Here is an 18033-nt window from a genome sequence, read left to right on the forward strand (position 1 = left end):
TGTCCTCAACCTCTAGCACAATGCAGGTCACTTGACAGCCAGCTACAGGGTCCTGCTGCTGAGGGATTCTCACTAAGTCTTCACTCTGTACTACCATTTCTGTTAAAAGGAGTTAGAACAAGCATCATGGACTCTCTGCATAGAAGCAGAAGATTAATTTTACTGATTTATCTTTGGGGATTAAAAGAATACTTTGCTTGCATGGGGATAACATGCAAACAAAGTAATTTACAGACGTATCAGTCTCCCAAACTATCTTTTCAGTGAGAGGCATATTCATTACACTTGGACATATGCCTTAGTATTTAAACAAAACTTAGCAAAGGAGAAATCCTTAATTGTAATATTTTAAAGATACTGATTTTTTAAATGTTAATTATTAATTATTTTAAAAATTTAGAAGAAATTGTTAAATCTATGTTAAATTACTACAGAGGCAAGAGAACACTAAAAGGCTTGACTTACTGTGTCGTAGACAAAGCACACTAAGCAAGATGAACACAGATGATGGAAGTAATCTACAGTCACATAGAGAAAATGAGATGCTGCATATTTTCTATTAGTGATTGCTAGGAAACCTTGTTCCCACTGTTATTTTATTGACAGAACAAAATACCATTTTAACTAAATGACTTCCTGTCCAGACACTCAGTGTTATTAAAGGCCTAACAGTTATATTTTCAGTACTAGACAAAAACAATGTGGTGTATTTTCATCTGCCTATGTATTACCTAGTACTGACCACAAGCATATTAGGATAATAAGACTTGCTGAAGCTTTTAAGTTACAGTGACAGTTTTCAAATTTAGCCACAAAAAGCCCACTTTTGCTACAAAAATCTGGAAATATGTTATTCATGCATGTCTAAATTGGTATGGCTCATATGTGTATATACATTTAGCCTGCTGAGGAAATAAATAGCTCAAGTAAAGTGAGAAGTATAACAAGTCAAAATATACCATAAACTAAGAAAATGCTCTTACTATATCATGCTCTTTAAAAATGAGGTTAATCTTCTTTGGCCATAATATAGTTGTTGAATTTAGTTCAATGTCTTCAGGACCAAATGGATAAACATCTATCAAGTAACTCATTTGCCGACAGCACTCCTATAAAGAGAGATTTCACAAAACTTTAGGTATGATAGGTCTGTTTAAAATATAGGGCGGGACAATATTATCTACAAAGATAAAATAAAAATCTACATTTCATGAACTTTTCAGAATTCAGAGCTCCTTCAGCCAATTGAATATTAACATTTAAAATATATGTGTAACATTTTTCAAGTCCCTGAACTGATCATGAGCTTGTTTCTCTAAATATGACTCCTGTGTTCTGTAAGTCTAAATGCAGAAATCCTAATGTTATTAAAAATATACAAAATAACTTCTGCAGATATAAACAAAACATGTTATATTTATAGATCTATTGCCATAGCAGAAAATCTGATACATATTCACACACAGACACAAACTACTCCTAATGTAACAGCAACTATATTCTGCTCAAAGAGTAAACTGTTTCTTGTGTGTTCAAAGTCTGTTGACTGTTCTTATATAAAATGTACTTTATACTTGTTACATTTTCACAAATGTCTAATAAAAGATCAAGAATTAAAGGATACTATTTTACCTTGCTCCTTTGCACCAGGTCCTGCATATCTTTGGTTTTGACTCTCTTTATGTAATTCATTATTTCTACCATTTCTTCTGTTGACTCAGGAACTTTCAGTGCACATTCCTTAATCGCTTCAAATTCGCTGCATATCCTATAGTTTTATTTTACATAAAATACCAACATATTAAGGTTTTAGTTTGGCTTCAACCTCAGCTTTGATGTAATTAAAAATTCAAATTACTTCTTTTAAGTAGTCTTCCCTCATTATTTATGAAACTAAAAGGGGAATACAACCAAGTCAGTCTAGATAAATACTGGTTTCTGACTTGCAATAATTGCTTTGTTTGGATTTTTGGGTATTCTTCTGAAATAAATGCTTTAGTAACCTGTTGTTACTAAAAGAACTTCAGCAAACTCATTAGTGTACACACAAACATTTTCCTAGTAAATATTGTCTCACTTTGGTAATGTGGAATCACTATAAAACTTGGCCCTAATTGTTCATTTTAACTAAAAAATGTAGTAAGACTTTCCTCATGACTTAATCCATACCTGCAAATTAACCTTCTATTTAACTAAATTGATATCCTTTAAGTTCACCCATGCAGAGGACAAAGGGAAGGTGGAGGATATAATTTTTCTCAGTTTTAATAAGGCTTTACAGCCTTCTAGATGTGTTCATGGTTTGCTGGGTGAAGAACTGGAGAAGTGCAGAACCCAAAGGGCATTGTAGCAAATGGCTGGCGACTGTCACCAGCAGTGTTCCTCACAGTCCAGCCCTGGGCCAGCTCTGTTCAATATATTTATCAATGATTTGGATGCAAGAGTTGCATGCACCATCAGCAAGTTTGCTCATCACACAACTGTGAGGTGCTGCTGACTCCCTTGAAGGATGGGACACCTTGCAGAATTAAACATTTGACTATGATTAAGGGGATGAAAGGTAATGAGTTGAAATGGCAGATTATGCACCCAGGATGGAGTAACACCCAGCACAAATACAAATGGGAAGGAATGGATTGAGAGCAGCCCTGCTCATGTATCTATCAGGTAACAAAAGATTCTAACTAGCCTTTGACAGTGCATAATAATGTAATTCACACTTAAAAATCCAGAACAGTAATAAAGTTCACGGATCTTTGATCTTCTAGGTCCTCCATAATCCAAGTCTATGCATACTAATATGTTTTCCTCCTGCATGGGATCCTGAGGTTGCAGACTGCAACACCTACCTATTTTTGAGACTAAAACAGCAGAATAAATACCACAAACTGCATTAGATTGTTAGTTAGCCAAGAACCTTCAGTAAACTGACGTATGGTATATTTGCATTTCTTCTACATCTTTCTATTATGCATTTAACACATAGAGCATTCACAAGCAGAAAAATTCTACTTACCTTTCGTTTTCCTCTCTGTAATCTGTAAATATTTTGTCCATTAGCATTTTTGCAAAGTTGTTTGCACAATCAGCCAAACCTTGCTTTAAATCCTCACAATTCAAACAGATCATAGGGAAATAAATCACCTCTGGCAAACTCATGATTTCCTTCTTGAGGGTGAAAAATTCATCTATGAACTTCAGAAAAACATTAGATTTTACATCTCAGGGTTATTGTTTAAATACTTGGCTACATAAGTAAATATTAGACATTGAAGAAAATAAGTAATATTTTCTTCTATTTATCATAAATTTTTAGGGGAAATATCTGTTACATTGTAGGTAGTCCATATATTTTTAGCTAAAGGCTAAGCACCTGTTATCCTCTGTTACGTTTTCATTTGTGCTGTATGTATAGTAAAAATTATTTATAAAGTGTAGAATTAAAACTTACAGTAGTGTACTCATCAAAACTGGGTTGTTCTGCTATAAATCTGTTTATCCGTTTCTCTGCAGTTCCATCCACAAGCCAGCCATAACTTTCAACTATAATTCAATTACAACATATTCATATTATTAAAATGTGTATGCCATACAGCAAGTTACTTATTACAAAGAGATGACACAGCTATTTACATACTCTTCTATCACTTACCATAGCCTTTAAAATGTTCCTTTGGGCCTTCTAAGTTGTATCCAATAGATTTTTTCAGAGTGGATTTGGCCCATTGTACGGTGTGAGCAGGAAGCTCAGCATCCAGGGTTCCAGTGCCTCCCGTTAGCCAAGCACGCACCGTTTGGATGTTCTAAGAGTAGAGCAATTTATTTAAATTTTAAATAAATTTAAATAAATAAAAGTGATTATTTAAATTTTAAAAAACAGTGCAAGGATACATATACTTTAAAAGTAAGTTGCAATCTGCAGAAAGCACAATCATGAGACCTGTATGACACCCTGACCAAGTTCACATGCCTTATACACATGTAGAATGACTTTTTCTGAAGTAAAAGTTGAACAGGAAATATGTAAAAGAAAAAAAAAATCCAACCTTGAATAAAATTAAATTATATCATATATGCAAATACAGAAAAATCAACCCCAAAAGACTTCTCTGAAAGTATCATCACATGTGACTAGTGACCAATACTCAGTTCACATCTAAAGCCCCCAGAAAGGGTCTCTTCCCTGGCACCACAGACAGGTTACCAAGACATCAATCTTTTGATGTTGTATATATCAGTTTTTAGAGATTTGAGTATTTTCTTTTTCTTAAAAAGAAAATGAATATCAACTCTAATTTTCCTTGTCTTTCTTTGGAGATCTTCAATTTAATGCAAACTTATTGTTAATCATCACAAATATAATTAAAGATGTTATTATTATAATTGCAGACCCAAAGAGCAGACTAAAATAATCAATAGCAGGTGCACCAATCTTTTATAAGCAAGGAATTACAAAATTGCATCAGAGCCTGGAGTGCCACTGGGCATCAAGATTCATAATGTGACCTGTAGAATGACTGTGGAAAATCAATAAAAGTTACATTCTGATCCCATTGCCAGGGTAGTCAGACTCCTAAATCACAAGTGTTTCCACATACTGAGCATCTTAACAATTACATATTTAAGTAAAGACAAAAGCACACCTGAAGAGTCTGTCCTATACAATCTACTACAAACAGAATTGCTTCTTCTACGTCTTCTAAGCTTGGATAAAACTCCATTCTATTTTCATCAAAAGTCAAGTCCATCTTAAATAAAGGCAGATTACTTCTGTCTTCAGGATCAAAAAGTTTCACAAAAACTTCAGTCGATCTTTGCAGTAATTCTTTCACCTAGGTAATAACATAGACCACCTATTAGTTGACATAAAAAGGCTCCACCCATTTTCCATTCATTCAGTAAGCCAGGAGTTCCATTAATTTTAGTACTTCTGGCCTGATTCATGGATAACTGAAGCAGTGTGAATTTTTCTAATAACTCCAGTGGGTATTAGTCCCAGCCCTTAAATGATGAAAACTAATGAACAAGTAATCATTTCAGTAAAGTCCATGCTTTTATTTTTGCTACAAAAGTAAGCCAGTTACTAATACATGTATGTAGAAATGAAATATCTTGAATGCATTTTCATCTATTTTTTTTCAAACACAATGATTTGATTAGGTTATTGTTCCATTATTCTTCTACAAAGCAGGTAATGTTTTAATCCCATTAAGTTTAACACAGGGAGGAAAGATATTTACCTGATTAGACATAAGCACAGCCACACAGTTACAAAAAGACTCAAGCTGATCTAACTGTACACCATCCAAGGCCTCTGACTGAGTAAAGTGCCTGAAAACTCTTCGGTACCATGTACGCATTATCTCGTCTTCTGCTTTAGAACAGCTTAGAGATGCATCAGTTTTAAAAGATCTACAGTCAACTGGTCCCTTCAATCTAGAAAAGAAAGGTACAGGCAACTTTATAAACAAAATTTAAACAAGCCAAACATGGAGTAAGGTGGCAATACAAACCCCTATATTATAAACCTAGTCTTTCTCTAGCAGAAAGCACAGTAGGAACTTATGCATCTCTTCAGCAGACTAAAAGGAAAGAAAAAGCCTGTCTCAAACTCCAGGATTTGCAGAACAATTACCAGAGAAAATAATGAGGAAAAATATTTTGAAAATCATCTTTTTGAAAACTATGAAAATTTAAAATTTCAACATTAAACAAAAGTTCAACTGATGAAAACCAGCAAGAAGGCTGATCTTCAGGGTTAGCATAGAATTCCCTACAGATGACAATACTACTAGAAGTTGATTTTTCAGATACTACTTTTAAAAGATTTCTATGGGAATTAAGCATTAAGAAAAAGTGAATAATGGGGAGAACTTTACAGAATTAAAGGCAAAATCTAAAGGTCAGGTATTACCAACAACTTGAACAACAATAAAATGCATAACAGAGAGAAGAAAAGTCACATGGTCATAACACAGAGTAACTTAATCAAGGTACATTAAAATGGTGCATCAAAAATTTTCTATGATAAATAATAGAATTGAGCAAGATCACCTTTGCCAGCTTCAAAAATCTATATGGGTCAATAATTCAGCAGAACAGACTTTACCTGGAACTAGAGAAATCCACTACAAGGAAGTTAAAGAATGCTGTGTATCCAAAATCCAGTAGAGTTTTCATTGTGGGGTGAAGAATATGTAAGTTGGACATGATTTCTTTTTTTGCTTTGATATAACTGTTATGCCATGTACTAGAAAAATCCAAGCCTCTAAAGAAGAAAAAACATAAAAAACCCAACCAAAACATATAAACAAACAAAAATTAAGAGCTGAAGCACTACTTGAATAAAGTACTCATATATAAAAGGCAGTATTCAAAAGATCATTCTCTAGTGTGAGTAGTTAATGTCACACACATGTCCTCACTGCTATGCAGTGGAAGTCATAAAGATACTCTGTCTGATAAAACATGCTTTATCCTCTATGGTACTTTCAAATCACCTCCTCTTAGAGAAGCCCATTCAATGTAAATTCCTAACTTCACCAACTACTATCAGGAAGCATTTATCAACAGATTTGGATAGCACACACTCTGATGCATCAGCAAATGGTGCAGTTTGGGTATTTATATTCTGTCTACCTGAACTCCTTTTCCATGATGGGAGGGCATAGTAATTTTGCCTTCAGTCTCAAGACTTCATCTCATAAAACCAAAATTGCCTAAAACCTTAGCATTATATGCAGATTTAGGATGTCAAAGTACTGTACAATGCTGCTATATGCCAGAAAACTGCCCCATACACACACAGTTCCTTCCAGAGGGGGCTGCACTGCGACTTTGGGTACACAGAGCCAAGTTTAATTCTTGAGTGCTCATCTATATAAATGTAACAACAGTAATAAAACACTGTCAATGCTAAAACATTGAAGAGCATTCAAATAAGAGATGTTCAAATGCAAGACCTTCTACAGAGATTGAAAAATATCCCAGTAAGGGGCCCCAGAATTCATCTTGTGCCATAACTCTGTCCACACAGCTCAACAAGGATGTCCCTCATGTAACTGTGTGTCTTGCCAGTGGGTTATTTGCTAATTTAATACACTCACAGAGGTAATAAAGGCAAAGGTGCCTCATCTTCCAACTTATCAAGTTCTTTTATGTCTGGTTTAACAAGAGCTCTTCTCACTAAGAAAAAAAATACATGAAAATTAGAAGAAAATTAGGCCATATTCAATAGTCATTGTACTTCCTTGAACTAAGCACATAGTAGGATGAAAAAGTAACTGTGTCACTAGACAACTAGTCTACAAAACACGTTCTCCCAAAGGTAGCTCAAAATCAACAACTTCTGCTAAATTTTATACAGATTCAGATGCCTTAATTCCAGTTCTGGCTCCTGTTCCTGAAGGTTTTCAGTTGGGTTTGTGTTTAAATAATTAAATACTTATGCAGTTTCTTTGCTGAGGGGAGGTTTGGCCACAGGAACAAGCTCCCCAGGGAACTGGTCTTGGCACCAATCCTGCCAGAGTGCAAGGAGCATCTGGACAGTGCTCTCAGCTGTATGGTTGAGTTTTAAATTGCCCTGCAAGGAGCAAGGAGTTGGGCTCTGATCCTTATGGACCCCTTCCAATTTGATATATTCTATGATTGCAAGAATTGATGGCAACTTCGTTACATAATTACATAATTACAGTGAGATACTATAATTATGCCACTGATGGCATTACAAAGAAATTAGCCTGATGTTAAATTGTTTATTTTTTAATCTACATTTTAAAAAGTATCAGCCATTTATTAAATAGTAACAAAACTGGGCTCGATTTCAGATTCCACTTACTACAAATATAAATAAATTAATAAATTATTTAAAGGGAAAACACTTTCAAAATTCCAGTTCATTACTCTTTTTAAAAGGTTTTAAAATTGAAGTGAGTTTTATGAGTGATATCTTAAAACAGTAATTATCTTGGCAGATTTTTATTGTGAGCTTCCTCGTGCAACAAAAGCACCATCAGAAAACTCCTGAATGTGTTTTTGAATAAACAGCTTAAAAAAAGATTCCTGAAGAGCGAGAAAGAATGAATAGTACATAAAAACTTTCTCCTTTCTTTAACAGTAAACAGCAATACATTCTTGCTTCAAATTAACTAAATAGGTTAAAGATACAATGAAATAGCATCAGCACCAATCAACCTTTTTGACAGGAGGCCTGCAGCTGTATTTGTATGCTTGAACTGTACTTTCAGCTGGTTAACTTTTTACTGGTTCAAATAAAATAAGCATGTTTTGCCTTAAACTTTATGGCAAACACACATTTGATGAGGCAGGAAAAGCTAAATCAGTAGTTAATTACAAAGATCCTGCCTGGCTGAAAGAACAAACCAGAACATTTTCAACAGGAGAATATGTAGCTTATAATATATATATTAACATTAATATAAGTGCTGAGTAATTTGTAGTACTTACACACACATCTTTGCATGCTCATTTCATAATCCCTTACTACTTCCTTTAAAAGGTCTTCAGTGAGCAGCTCTTTATCTCTGCCCTCCATAAGTGACTGTGGCACCATGGTGAGCATGGACCTCAGCCACTGCTGTTGGATGGGAACCACTGGATTACTCTGCACACATTTCTTCAAAAAGAGGTATTCTGCCTGAAAGGACAAGATTTTCACAGGTCTAATAACTACTTATGTATGTATTTTTGTGTTAGGCTTGGCAACAAGTCTCTTTTTATTCAAAATTCCTTAATTTCAATTTTTTTTATTTGTTAAGGGCAGGGTATTTAATCTAATCTTTTCAGTATTCACTGACTAATACCCTAAAAGCTGTTCTGTGGTTGGTAACATGGTCTCTCTGTCTTAATGTTTAAAAATAAAATATTGTACTTGTCGGTATGGCATTTTCCTTGGTTCTCTGCTGAAGTTTATGGCTAACAATAAAATAGTTCAAGGTCAAGGTTTTTGTTCTCTGGATGAACATTTGTCTGACAAAAAGTGTGGACAAACATTCTCCATAAGGGGAGCAGGTCTTGGCCAAGGAAATAGGAATTTTTGCTTTTGATTGACAGTTTTCTTACAAAATCTCTACAGTCTACAGAATGAGTTTACTTAACAACAGTTAATTGGTGTTACCTTAGGTTAATTGATATAAATATTTCAATACTAATTTGAGTTTTAACTGGCTCTCAGAGATGAAGTCTTACTTTAAAAGCTATACACAAATTTGAAGTTTAGTGCATGTTCTTCAAATTAAGGGAACAATGTGAAAGACTGCTTTTTGTACAGGCTAAGGTACAATCTATGACTCAACTGAAAAAATCCTAAGGCCTGTTAGCATTTTTTTCCTAAGTAATGAACTTTAATTAAAGTTAAATTAATTACTGGTAGATGCATTTTCTAAAACAGAAAAATACTTTCCCTCCACAAGACCAGAAGACAAGATTCCTATTTTGCTCCTATTCCATTTTCCCCCACCAAGACTACTTTTTTTTGTTTGATAATAATTCTGCATAACATATTCAAGAATAGGGGCCATTCACTCTTCTACTCCAAAAAAAAAGCAAATGAAAGAATTTAACTCACTCTTTTTTGCCTTTCTTCATCATCCATCTGTATAAAAAGAAACAGAAAATTATACATGAAGAACATAAAAACAAAATACTGGAAATATAAAATTTAGCAAATATTATTCCTAAACATAGACTTTGTTCTGTATATATACAGGTAAACATTTCAATTGGATTGCCTGAATATATAAATACATTTATGAATTACTGAGGAGCAAAACAAGTATATTGAAGTAAATTCTAAGAAGGAAAATAAATGTCCCAATAAACAAAGAACTAAATATGCAAGACTTAATAAAGAAATACTTTCTCACTTTCTTCCTAGTGGAAGGCAGTTCTTTGATAGGAGGTGCAGCATCTCTCTGATCTGTTTCATCCATGGTTATGTAATAGACTTTGATAGCTCGATCAATTCTAAAGTAAACCACAACATCAGAAGTGCAGAAAAACTGCAAATAATATATTAAAAATAATGCTAACACTTTAATTGATGCAACCTATTTTTTCATCATTACTAACTCCTTAATCACTAAATCTCACTATAATTAAACAAACACCATTATTTGTCAAATGTCTAATGTGTAATGTTTCTTTCACTTGAATTTCTACATGTCTTGAATTACATGAAACTCACAGTAACTGATTAATCATCTCTTGCTGCTCCTTGTCTCTATGGTATGCCAATAGTTTCCTCTGTGATGGTGACGTTTCAGATGTGACTGGTGGAGGTAAAGTAGCTGGACGAAACAAAGTTCTCAAAGTCCGTTTATTGGAAGTTGCTTCATCTGAGTGCTCCATCTAAAACCATAAAAAAACTAAAATGCTAGCATACAATCCTGTACAGAAAGGAGTTTAACACATACATCTATTAAATTGAATGTACATACGGCTTAAAATGAGGGTAAAGCTCAAGGGAAAACATGTACATACAGAGCCTGCCATAAGGAGAAAAAAACCCCAAAAACAAAAACAAAAAGAAAAAAGAAAAAAAAAAGAAAAAAACCCAATAAATTTGTATTTTAGGACTGGGCTAAAGTTCAACTTAAAGACCAACCTTCTATAGCTGCTTAATTGCCTGAGTAGGGCTCTTCCGAAGATTGACGGTCGGGTTCCCCCAGAAACACGATGCACAAACTCACCACTGCATTTCTACAGCGGAGCAGAAAGCCAGAGATACGTCCTAAATCAGTGGTAAGTCCTAAACACGCACCAAACCAGGCGGTGGTGGATGCACCAAAGGACACAAAGCTCAGCTCCGGACGGCCGGGACAACACCGCCTTTTCCCGTCTCTCCCACCTCTCCCAGCGCCGCGGCCCCGGCTCGGGACTGTGTAACAGCGCGGTTGCCCCGGAGCCGAGGGCGGGCGGCCGGGGCCCGGCCCATGATGGGTGCTCGGGGCTCCCCCTGGCCGAGATCAGTGCCTCTCACGAGGAGAGGAAAGAGAAAGGGAAAGGGAACTTGGAAAAACCTTCCCTTGACCGTCCGGTCTGCCACAGGGCTGGCACAACCCGAGTGAATCAGAAAGTCCTGCTCCAGCCTCTGCCCGCACCGAGCAGATCACAGCAAGAATGTTTGAGGAATTATAAATATAATACCCTCAAGCATCAGGTGGCTGTTGCTGAGCTTCTGTTTCTTGTACAACTATAAATGGAAATTTTAAGGACCTCCACAGATTTGCTACCCACCTGCCCACACCTGACACAAGAGGCTTTCAAGCCCTAATTTTTTATGTGTGTGGGCAGAGCCCCACGCGCAGAGGGTGTGGGAGCAGAGGGAGGGAATTTTGTGTGTTTTCTAAAGTCCTGGGCACCTTCCTAGCGTGGCTCTCACTGCCCGGAACTATTCAGCGTGAGGTCTCAACCCAGATATGAAATGTTTTCTCACAAACACAAACCCAAACCCTTGGCGTTAAAGGATTTATGTAAAGGCAATTAGCATCGAGGCGTTACGAGGAAGACCCGCCCACGCCTCGAACACCTGTTGGCCAGGAAGCTGCGCTGAGGAGAGGGGGTTTCGCCGATGAGGGAACAGAACCCGCTGGTTGTCCGGTCGGCCTGACCCAGGCCGTGCCGACCGGTTAACGGTGGGGCGCGGGGAGCGGGGCGAGGGGCGCGGACAGCCCTCAGTGGGGCACGGGCCACCGGGAGGTGGCGCTGCCTCACGGCCAGCGGCGCGAGCCCGCCCCCTTCCCGCCTCCCGCGCGGCCCCGCCCCTTGGCGCGCGCTGCCAGCACGGCCGCCCCGCCCCGCCCGGCGGTTCCAGCCCCGCCCCGCCCGGCGCTTCCGGCCGCGCCCCGCGGAAGCCGCGGCGCCGCCGGGTCCATGTGGCGTTGGCTCCGCTCCGCCCTCCGGAGCCTCCGCGGCTCACCCGCCGCACCCCCGCACGGCGGTGGCGGCCGCCCGCCCGCCGCCATGGAGCGCGCCGTGGTGCGCTGCGTGCCGTCCGAGCCCAAGCTGAGCCTGCGGTTCGTGCTGCCCGACGGCAGTGCTCGGCACATGCAGCGCGATCAGGCGGAGCCGCTGGGGCGGGCACTGGCGCGCATCGCCACCAACGCCGCTAAGGGCCACGGTAAGGCCGGCAAGAAGAGCAAGAAGGCGCGGGCGGAGGGCGGCGCGGAGGGCGAGGCGGCGGTGCCGGCCGTGCGGCTGTTCTCCCGCGAGGGCGCGGCGGTGGCGGAGGAGGTGCCGAACGCGGCTGCCTGGCAGGACGGCGCCGTGCTGCACATCGGGGACGCGCGGTACCGCGTGGAGCGCAACCCGCCCGCGCTCACCGAGCTCCGCCTGCCGCGCTCGCTCCTCGCCGGCTTCCCCGTGTGCCCCAAGGTGAGCGCCGAGTTCGCCGAGCCGCAACACTGCCTGTTCCGCTGGTTCCGCGAGCAGAGGCCCCCGGGCGGCGGGGACGCGGCCGGGGAGGCCTGGGTGGAAACGGCGGCGGCCGAACGCGTGTTCACGCCGTCGAACGCGCTGGTGGGGCTGCGGCTGAAGCTGCGCTGCACGCCCGGGGACAGGGAGCAGCGCTACGGCCCGGCCCGCGAGGTGGAGAGCAGCGGCCCCGTGGAGGCCGGGCCCGGCGCCTGCACCTTCGACGCCCGGCACCTCTACACCAAGAAGGTTTGCGGCTCCGGCTCCGTCCGTGCCGTCTCCTACAACATCCTGGCCGATACCTACGCGCAGACGGAGTTCTCCCGCACTGTGCTCTACCCCTACTGCGCTCCCTACGCCCTGGAGATCGACTACCGGCAGAACCTGCTCAAGAAGGAGCTGGCGGGCTACAGCGCCGACCTCATCTGCTTGCAAGAGGTGGATAAATCTGTCTTCGTGGACAGCTTGGCCCCGGCGCTAGATGCTTTTGGACTGGAGGGGCTGTTCAAGATTAAGGAGAAGCAGCACGAAGGCCTGGCCACTTTCTATCGCAGGGACAAGTTCAGTCTCCTCAGCCAGCATGATATCGCTTTCAGTGAAGCCCTGCTGTCAGAGCCGCTGCACAAGGAGCTGTGTGAGCAGCTGGCCAAGTACCCCCTGGTGCAGGAGAAGGTGCTGCAGAGGTCATCTGTGCTGCAGGTACCAGCTTTGACATGCCTCCTTCTCTTTCCCCTCTTTTTTCCCCCCTTTCTCCTCCTCCCACTGTCTCCAAGTGCAGCCGGGCCAGCGTTGTTGAGCCTCAAGCAGCAGAAGGGAGGTGAGGGATTAAAATTTTGAAACATGGAACTATGGTCTCTGTTAGCTGGGGTAATGGATAGAGCAGAAGATGAACTTAGGAACAAGAACAAAACATTGAGATCTTACTGAACTGCATATATGGAACTACCAAAATTCGGTAAAAGCAAAATTACTTTGCTTTAAAATGAAGACAGTTGTTGAGATTCTGGGCCAGGTAGTGATTCCTGGCTGGTGATTTTTTACTACTTACTTTTGTATGTCAGAATATAGTCTATAAAACTTTGATCTTATAAATCAGTTTTAAGTAAGTAAGTTGAGTATGCTGTGTAATGCAGTTGTAATGCAATTCTTTGGCAAGTGACAGAGGGAGACAAATAAGGTTGGACAGGTGTGAGCTTCCTGATGCTAGAGGGTTTGCTCACAGAGCTGTTGTGCAAGTACAAGTGCATAAGATAGAAGGCTGTGTCAGGAATTCCAGAAACACTGGTAAAAGTTTCCTGCTCATGGACTGAGTAGGACTAACAGGATTTCCTTGATAACTGAAATCACCTCCAAATTTTTGTTCAATTTAACAATTATGGAATTCTACATTTGCTTACTAAAAACAAAGTTTAGCTCCAGTTCTGTTATAGAGAGTGAATACAAAATAAAAATATTTCAGAATGGTACCGTCTGAACTATATCTTATGAAAAAATATGGCCAAACCAGACACAGTCAAAAGAATACTTGTTAAATGATGTAGTGGTAATATTTTGGCTGATACCCAAGCTTTACATACAAGATTAATGAAAAGTACAGCTCCTAAGTTGAGTTTATAGTTTATAAGCATCAGATTCTTTGAACTGGATTGCCACAAAGGCATAAGCTGACTAGTGCATTTTAAAATATATATTACCTATATTTAAGACTTAACAAAAGACTGCTTTTTTTTCTTAAAGGTTTCAGTTCTTCAGTCTACAACTGATCCTTCCAGGAAGCTTTGTGTAGCAAATACCCACCTATACTGGCACCCCAAAGGTAATTTTGGCACATTCCTGCATGTAGGATAACTGGGTTTGGAAAGATTTTTGCTCTTATTTGGGAGAATATATTTCCCATCATTCTTTTGTAGCTATAGCCTTTTCTTCTGGAACTGAGGATTTCCTGCCTTACTTCTTATCTAGATGAAATCAAGCCAGACTCCTCGGTTTATAGATTTTCTAGTGTGCCAGGGAGTCAATAGAATCCAGCTGACAGCAAGGCAAGTTGCATTACACACAATTCACCCAAAAAGCAGACCATAAAATATTGTGTGTGCTTGTGGTTTCCCAGGCCTGTTGAACATGGAGCTCTCCCAGGGTGCTGCCAGGAGGGCAACCAGATTGAGCTCCAGAGTTAGGAGAGATTATTTTCTTCTCTATTAGTTTTCTTTTGGTTCTGTGCCTTTTTGGGAATATTGTTAGGATGGTTGCCATGAAATGGAAAACTGCTGTATATGGGTGTTAAAGCTTCAGAGTTCTTGCATGTGCAGGTTTAATTTGAAATTGCCTTGTGACTCAAAAACTTTCATAGTCACAAATTTTAAAGGCTTCTTAATTAGTGAAAACTATTCTAAAACACAGGGTTGCTGTTTCAGAGCTATATATGCTTAAATGAGCAAGCCAGTGAGCATCTCCAGTGCTGTTCTGCATTATTTGAAATAATACTTTTTATGTCTTTAGGTGGAAACATCCGTCTGATCCAAATTGCTGTGGCCATGTCTCACATCAAGCACGTAGCATGTGACTTGTATCCCAGTATCCCAGTCATATTCTGTGGAGATTTTAACAGCACACCCTCGTCAGGAACTTACAGTTTTATCAGCAGTGGTGGCATTGCTGAAGATCATGAAGACTGGGTCTCAAATGGGGAGGAAGAAAGGTGCAGTATGTCTCTAAGCCATCCTTTCAAACTGCTAAGTGCTTGTGGAGAACCTGCTTATACAAACTATGTCGGTGGGTTTCATGGATGTCTGGACTACATTTTCATTGACAGAAATGCTTTAGAGGTTGAACAAGTTATTCCATTGCCAAGTCATGAAGAAGTAACAACCCATCAGGCTTTGCCAAGTGTTTCACATCCTTCTGATCACATAGCACTAATATGTGACTTGAAGTGGAAATAGAGTATCCCTGGCATGGTGCTTTTGGAGGTTTTCAAACAAGAAATTTAATGTACTGCTGGGGAACTGAAGTTAAACCCTGACTTGTATGCTACTAAAAGGAAAGCCAAAATGACTAATGAAGGGTTCTTGTGTTTAATGGTTTTACTGAATATTGTCACACTGTTCAGAATATTTGCATGACAGTTTCTGCCCTTTTTTATATACTAATGGGAAAAGATATATTGAACACAGGGTTTTGAAAATTGGATTATCATATACCTTGTTAATAGTGTTTTTAAAGAATTAAGAATTATTTTGTTAAAAAAATAGGAATTTAATCTGATTTGTAGGGCAGCATACAGATTGAACCCTGCTTAATTCAGAAATAAAAACAGAACACAAACCCAAATGGATTTCATTCATTCCACTTTAATTAATGTAATGGTATTTAAGTTCATAGATTATGTTGTTTACTTACCATTACTATGGCACAACTTTCTAGTAAGTTGCATGAACAATGTACTTGGACCTACCAACTCTTAAAAAGATGTTCTTAATTACAAATGAATAGACTTTCTGTCAGTAATCAACTATTGTAATTTAAGCCTATAATTTATTTGGAAGCAATTTGTTTGCCCACATAACATAGGTAATGAGGATAATGTTAACATCTCGTGAACCTGGACTACATGAACAGCATCTACTTTGAACATACACTCCTGGTTTGAGTCATCAGTAATAAAAGATACTGGAGTTTAGGACAACCAGCTTTGGATAGGAGGGAGTTTTTTATCAATGTCATTTGTTTTCAGGTGGGGAGAGATAAGAACAGTGTGGTGCATATCTGTGCCTAAATATTTACAAAGAAACACAAGTGACTTGCAAACCTTTATCACAATTGTTGTATTTTGTTCCTCTCTTACATACAAAGATGGCCTGAATTTTTAAATGTTTTTACATGCATTTTTTCTTTCTAGAAATTGTCTAGCTTGCCCTGTTTTGAAGGATGTGGGGAAGTATATTTTATCCATCCCTTAACTGAATGCGTTGGAGTGGGTTGAATCATTTAACAAGCTTCTTGCCCTGCATCAGTAGTCCATAAGAAACAAAAAGCATTTAGAAACCATTCACTAGATCTTCCTCTTTCACCTAATAAAACTCCCCTTCTCAATTGTCTGCCACTGTTGTCAGTTTGGGGTATTTTTGTAGTTACTGGTGTTTTCCATGGCAAAACAAGTCTGCCTGGTTTGATGAAAGCTGTGTACTCTCTACTTGCACATCTGCTCACTCCCCTGCATTCTGGTGCTCTGTAGCTGGGATTCACTCAACTGTTTAAACACTACTCAAACCAGGAAGTCAGTTTCAGGTGGGATATTTCCAAGGGTTGCTGGTGCTCTCTCTTGCCATAGTACTTGCTATGCTGTGAATGGTGGTGGTAGGGAGAACCTTTTAAATATCTGCTCTTTTCTGTTATTTCCAATACAGTTACTACTGGTTTTTTGCTGCTGTAGTGTCTGGGCATCTAACATCATGCTGGTAGCTGCAGCAGCAAAGCCCTCAAGGCACATTTACCTTCAGAGATCATACAAGGCTAAAAAGATAACAGGCCCATAAATCTCAAAACTGTTTCAAAAAGCATGATGTGACAAGACAAATCTCATGAATTTTATTAACAACTCTGCCCACAAATAAAGAGAAATGGACAAACTCCACTACTCTAAGTCTGTAGAAGCCTGTGTTGCTAAAGCACTCTTGTAAATGTCCTTTGAAAGCAGCTTCTTTTCAGCAACACAGGCAGTTAACCTTCCTCTTAGCCCAAACTCTTACCTGATCTGCTCTACTGCCTGTGAATTGCCTCCTTGTTCCTGTTCATGCCACACCAAACTAAAATGGATGTGATCCTGTTAAAAATACAGGGCCTTTAGTTCTCTTGCTTGTATTACCATTTTAGTGGATCTTCATGTCCTGAACTTAGTCACCTTAAAGCCATTTGCGCCTAAAGAACAAGATACATACAGTAGGCTTGGAGGTGGAAAGAGGTGATGAAAGCTTGAAGCAAGACCTTACCCTGCTCCAGCAGGTCCACTCCAAAACATAATACAAGACCTGAATGAGATGGTACTCATTTATTCCAATGGTTTTTCCAGGCTATGTGTAAACCCTCAGATTTCTGGTTTAAGGCAGCAGCTAAGCCACATAGTAGCGAAGCACCTTTGGATACAAAAGGGAAGCAAAATGGAATGTGGTAATGAACGTTGTTAGATAACTGCACTAGTGATGAACTCTCCCTGGAAAATTAGACTAAATAATTTGGGTGGATTTTTGGTCAGTTTTTTTATAAGTCTAAATAAAAAAATAACATGTAATTCAGTCTTGCATGAGTTGATGTCTGTACTCTCCTAGACCCTGAAGTTCATAATAGAAGTATCATTGATTCATAACTTCAACATAGAGTTGTGTTCATCATACAGGTGTGAGGAGAAAATCTTGCAAACAAAATAAAAGCTGTAAGCCCCCTATATTGGCAAACAATTTTTACTAATTTATAAATGATAGAACACTTACACCTGAAGAAGTAACATTTGCAAGCATATGACATCTTACAGGGCAGAAAAATTAATTGGAAGATCTATTCAAGAAAAAAAATAAGTATCAACACCAGGGAAAACACTGAAAATTA

General features: G+C 39.4%; 2 protein-coding genes across 2 annotated transcripts in view; one reads left to right on the forward strand and one right to left on the reverse strand.

The window, feature by feature from the left end:
* DNAH12 (dynein axonemal heavy chain 12) overlaps positions 1 to 11392 on the reverse strand; it is a 58335-nt gene extending 46943 nt beyond the window's left edge. Inside the window, exons 1-14 of the mRNA XM_015641060.3 lie at positions 10625 to 11392; positions 10205 to 10368; positions 9885 to 9984; positions 9587 to 9613; positions 8467 to 8656; positions 7107 to 7185; positions 6110 to 6268; positions 5241 to 5436; positions 4644 to 4832; positions 3653 to 3803; positions 3452 to 3543; positions 3017 to 3195; positions 1633 to 1768; positions 984 to 1109 (exon numbers count right to left, since the gene is read on the reverse strand). Of these exons, the coding sequence (XP_015496546.1) occupies positions 984 to 1109; positions 1633 to 1768; positions 3017 to 3195; positions 3452 to 3543; positions 3653 to 3803; positions 4644 to 4832; positions 5241 to 5436; positions 6110 to 6268; positions 7107 to 7185; positions 8467 to 8656; positions 9587 to 9613; positions 9885 to 9984; positions 10205 to 10368 (1788 nt within the window). The 5' untranslated portion in view covers positions 10625 to 11392. The remainder of the gene's footprint in view (positions 1 to 983; positions 1110 to 1632; positions 1769 to 3016; positions 3196 to 3451; positions 3544 to 3652; positions 3804 to 4643; positions 4833 to 5240; positions 5437 to 6109; positions 6269 to 7106; positions 7186 to 8466; positions 8657 to 9586; positions 9614 to 9884; positions 9985 to 10204; positions 10369 to 10624) is intronic.
* A 486-nt stretch (positions 11393 to 11878) lies between these two features.
* Positions 11879 to 17723, forward strand: PDE12 (phosphodiesterase 12). Its single transcript, XM_015640752.3, has 3 exons — positions 11879 to 13131; positions 14170 to 14248; positions 14932 to 17723. The coding sequence occupies exons 1-3, from the start codon at positions 11893 to 11895 to the stop codon at positions 15372 to 15374; spliced, it is 1761 nt and encodes a 586-aa protein (XP_015496238.1). The 5' UTR covers positions 11879 to 11892; the 3' UTR covers positions 15375 to 17723.
* The last annotated feature ends 310 nt before the right edge of the window (positions 17724 to 18033 follow it).

This window comes from Parus major, chromosome 12, assembly GCF_001522545.3.
Source record: "Parus major isolate Abel chromosome 12, Parus_major1.1, whole genome shotgun sequence".
Classification (NCBI taxonomy): Eukaryota; Metazoa; Chordata; class Aves; order Passeriformes; family Paridae; genus Parus; species Parus major.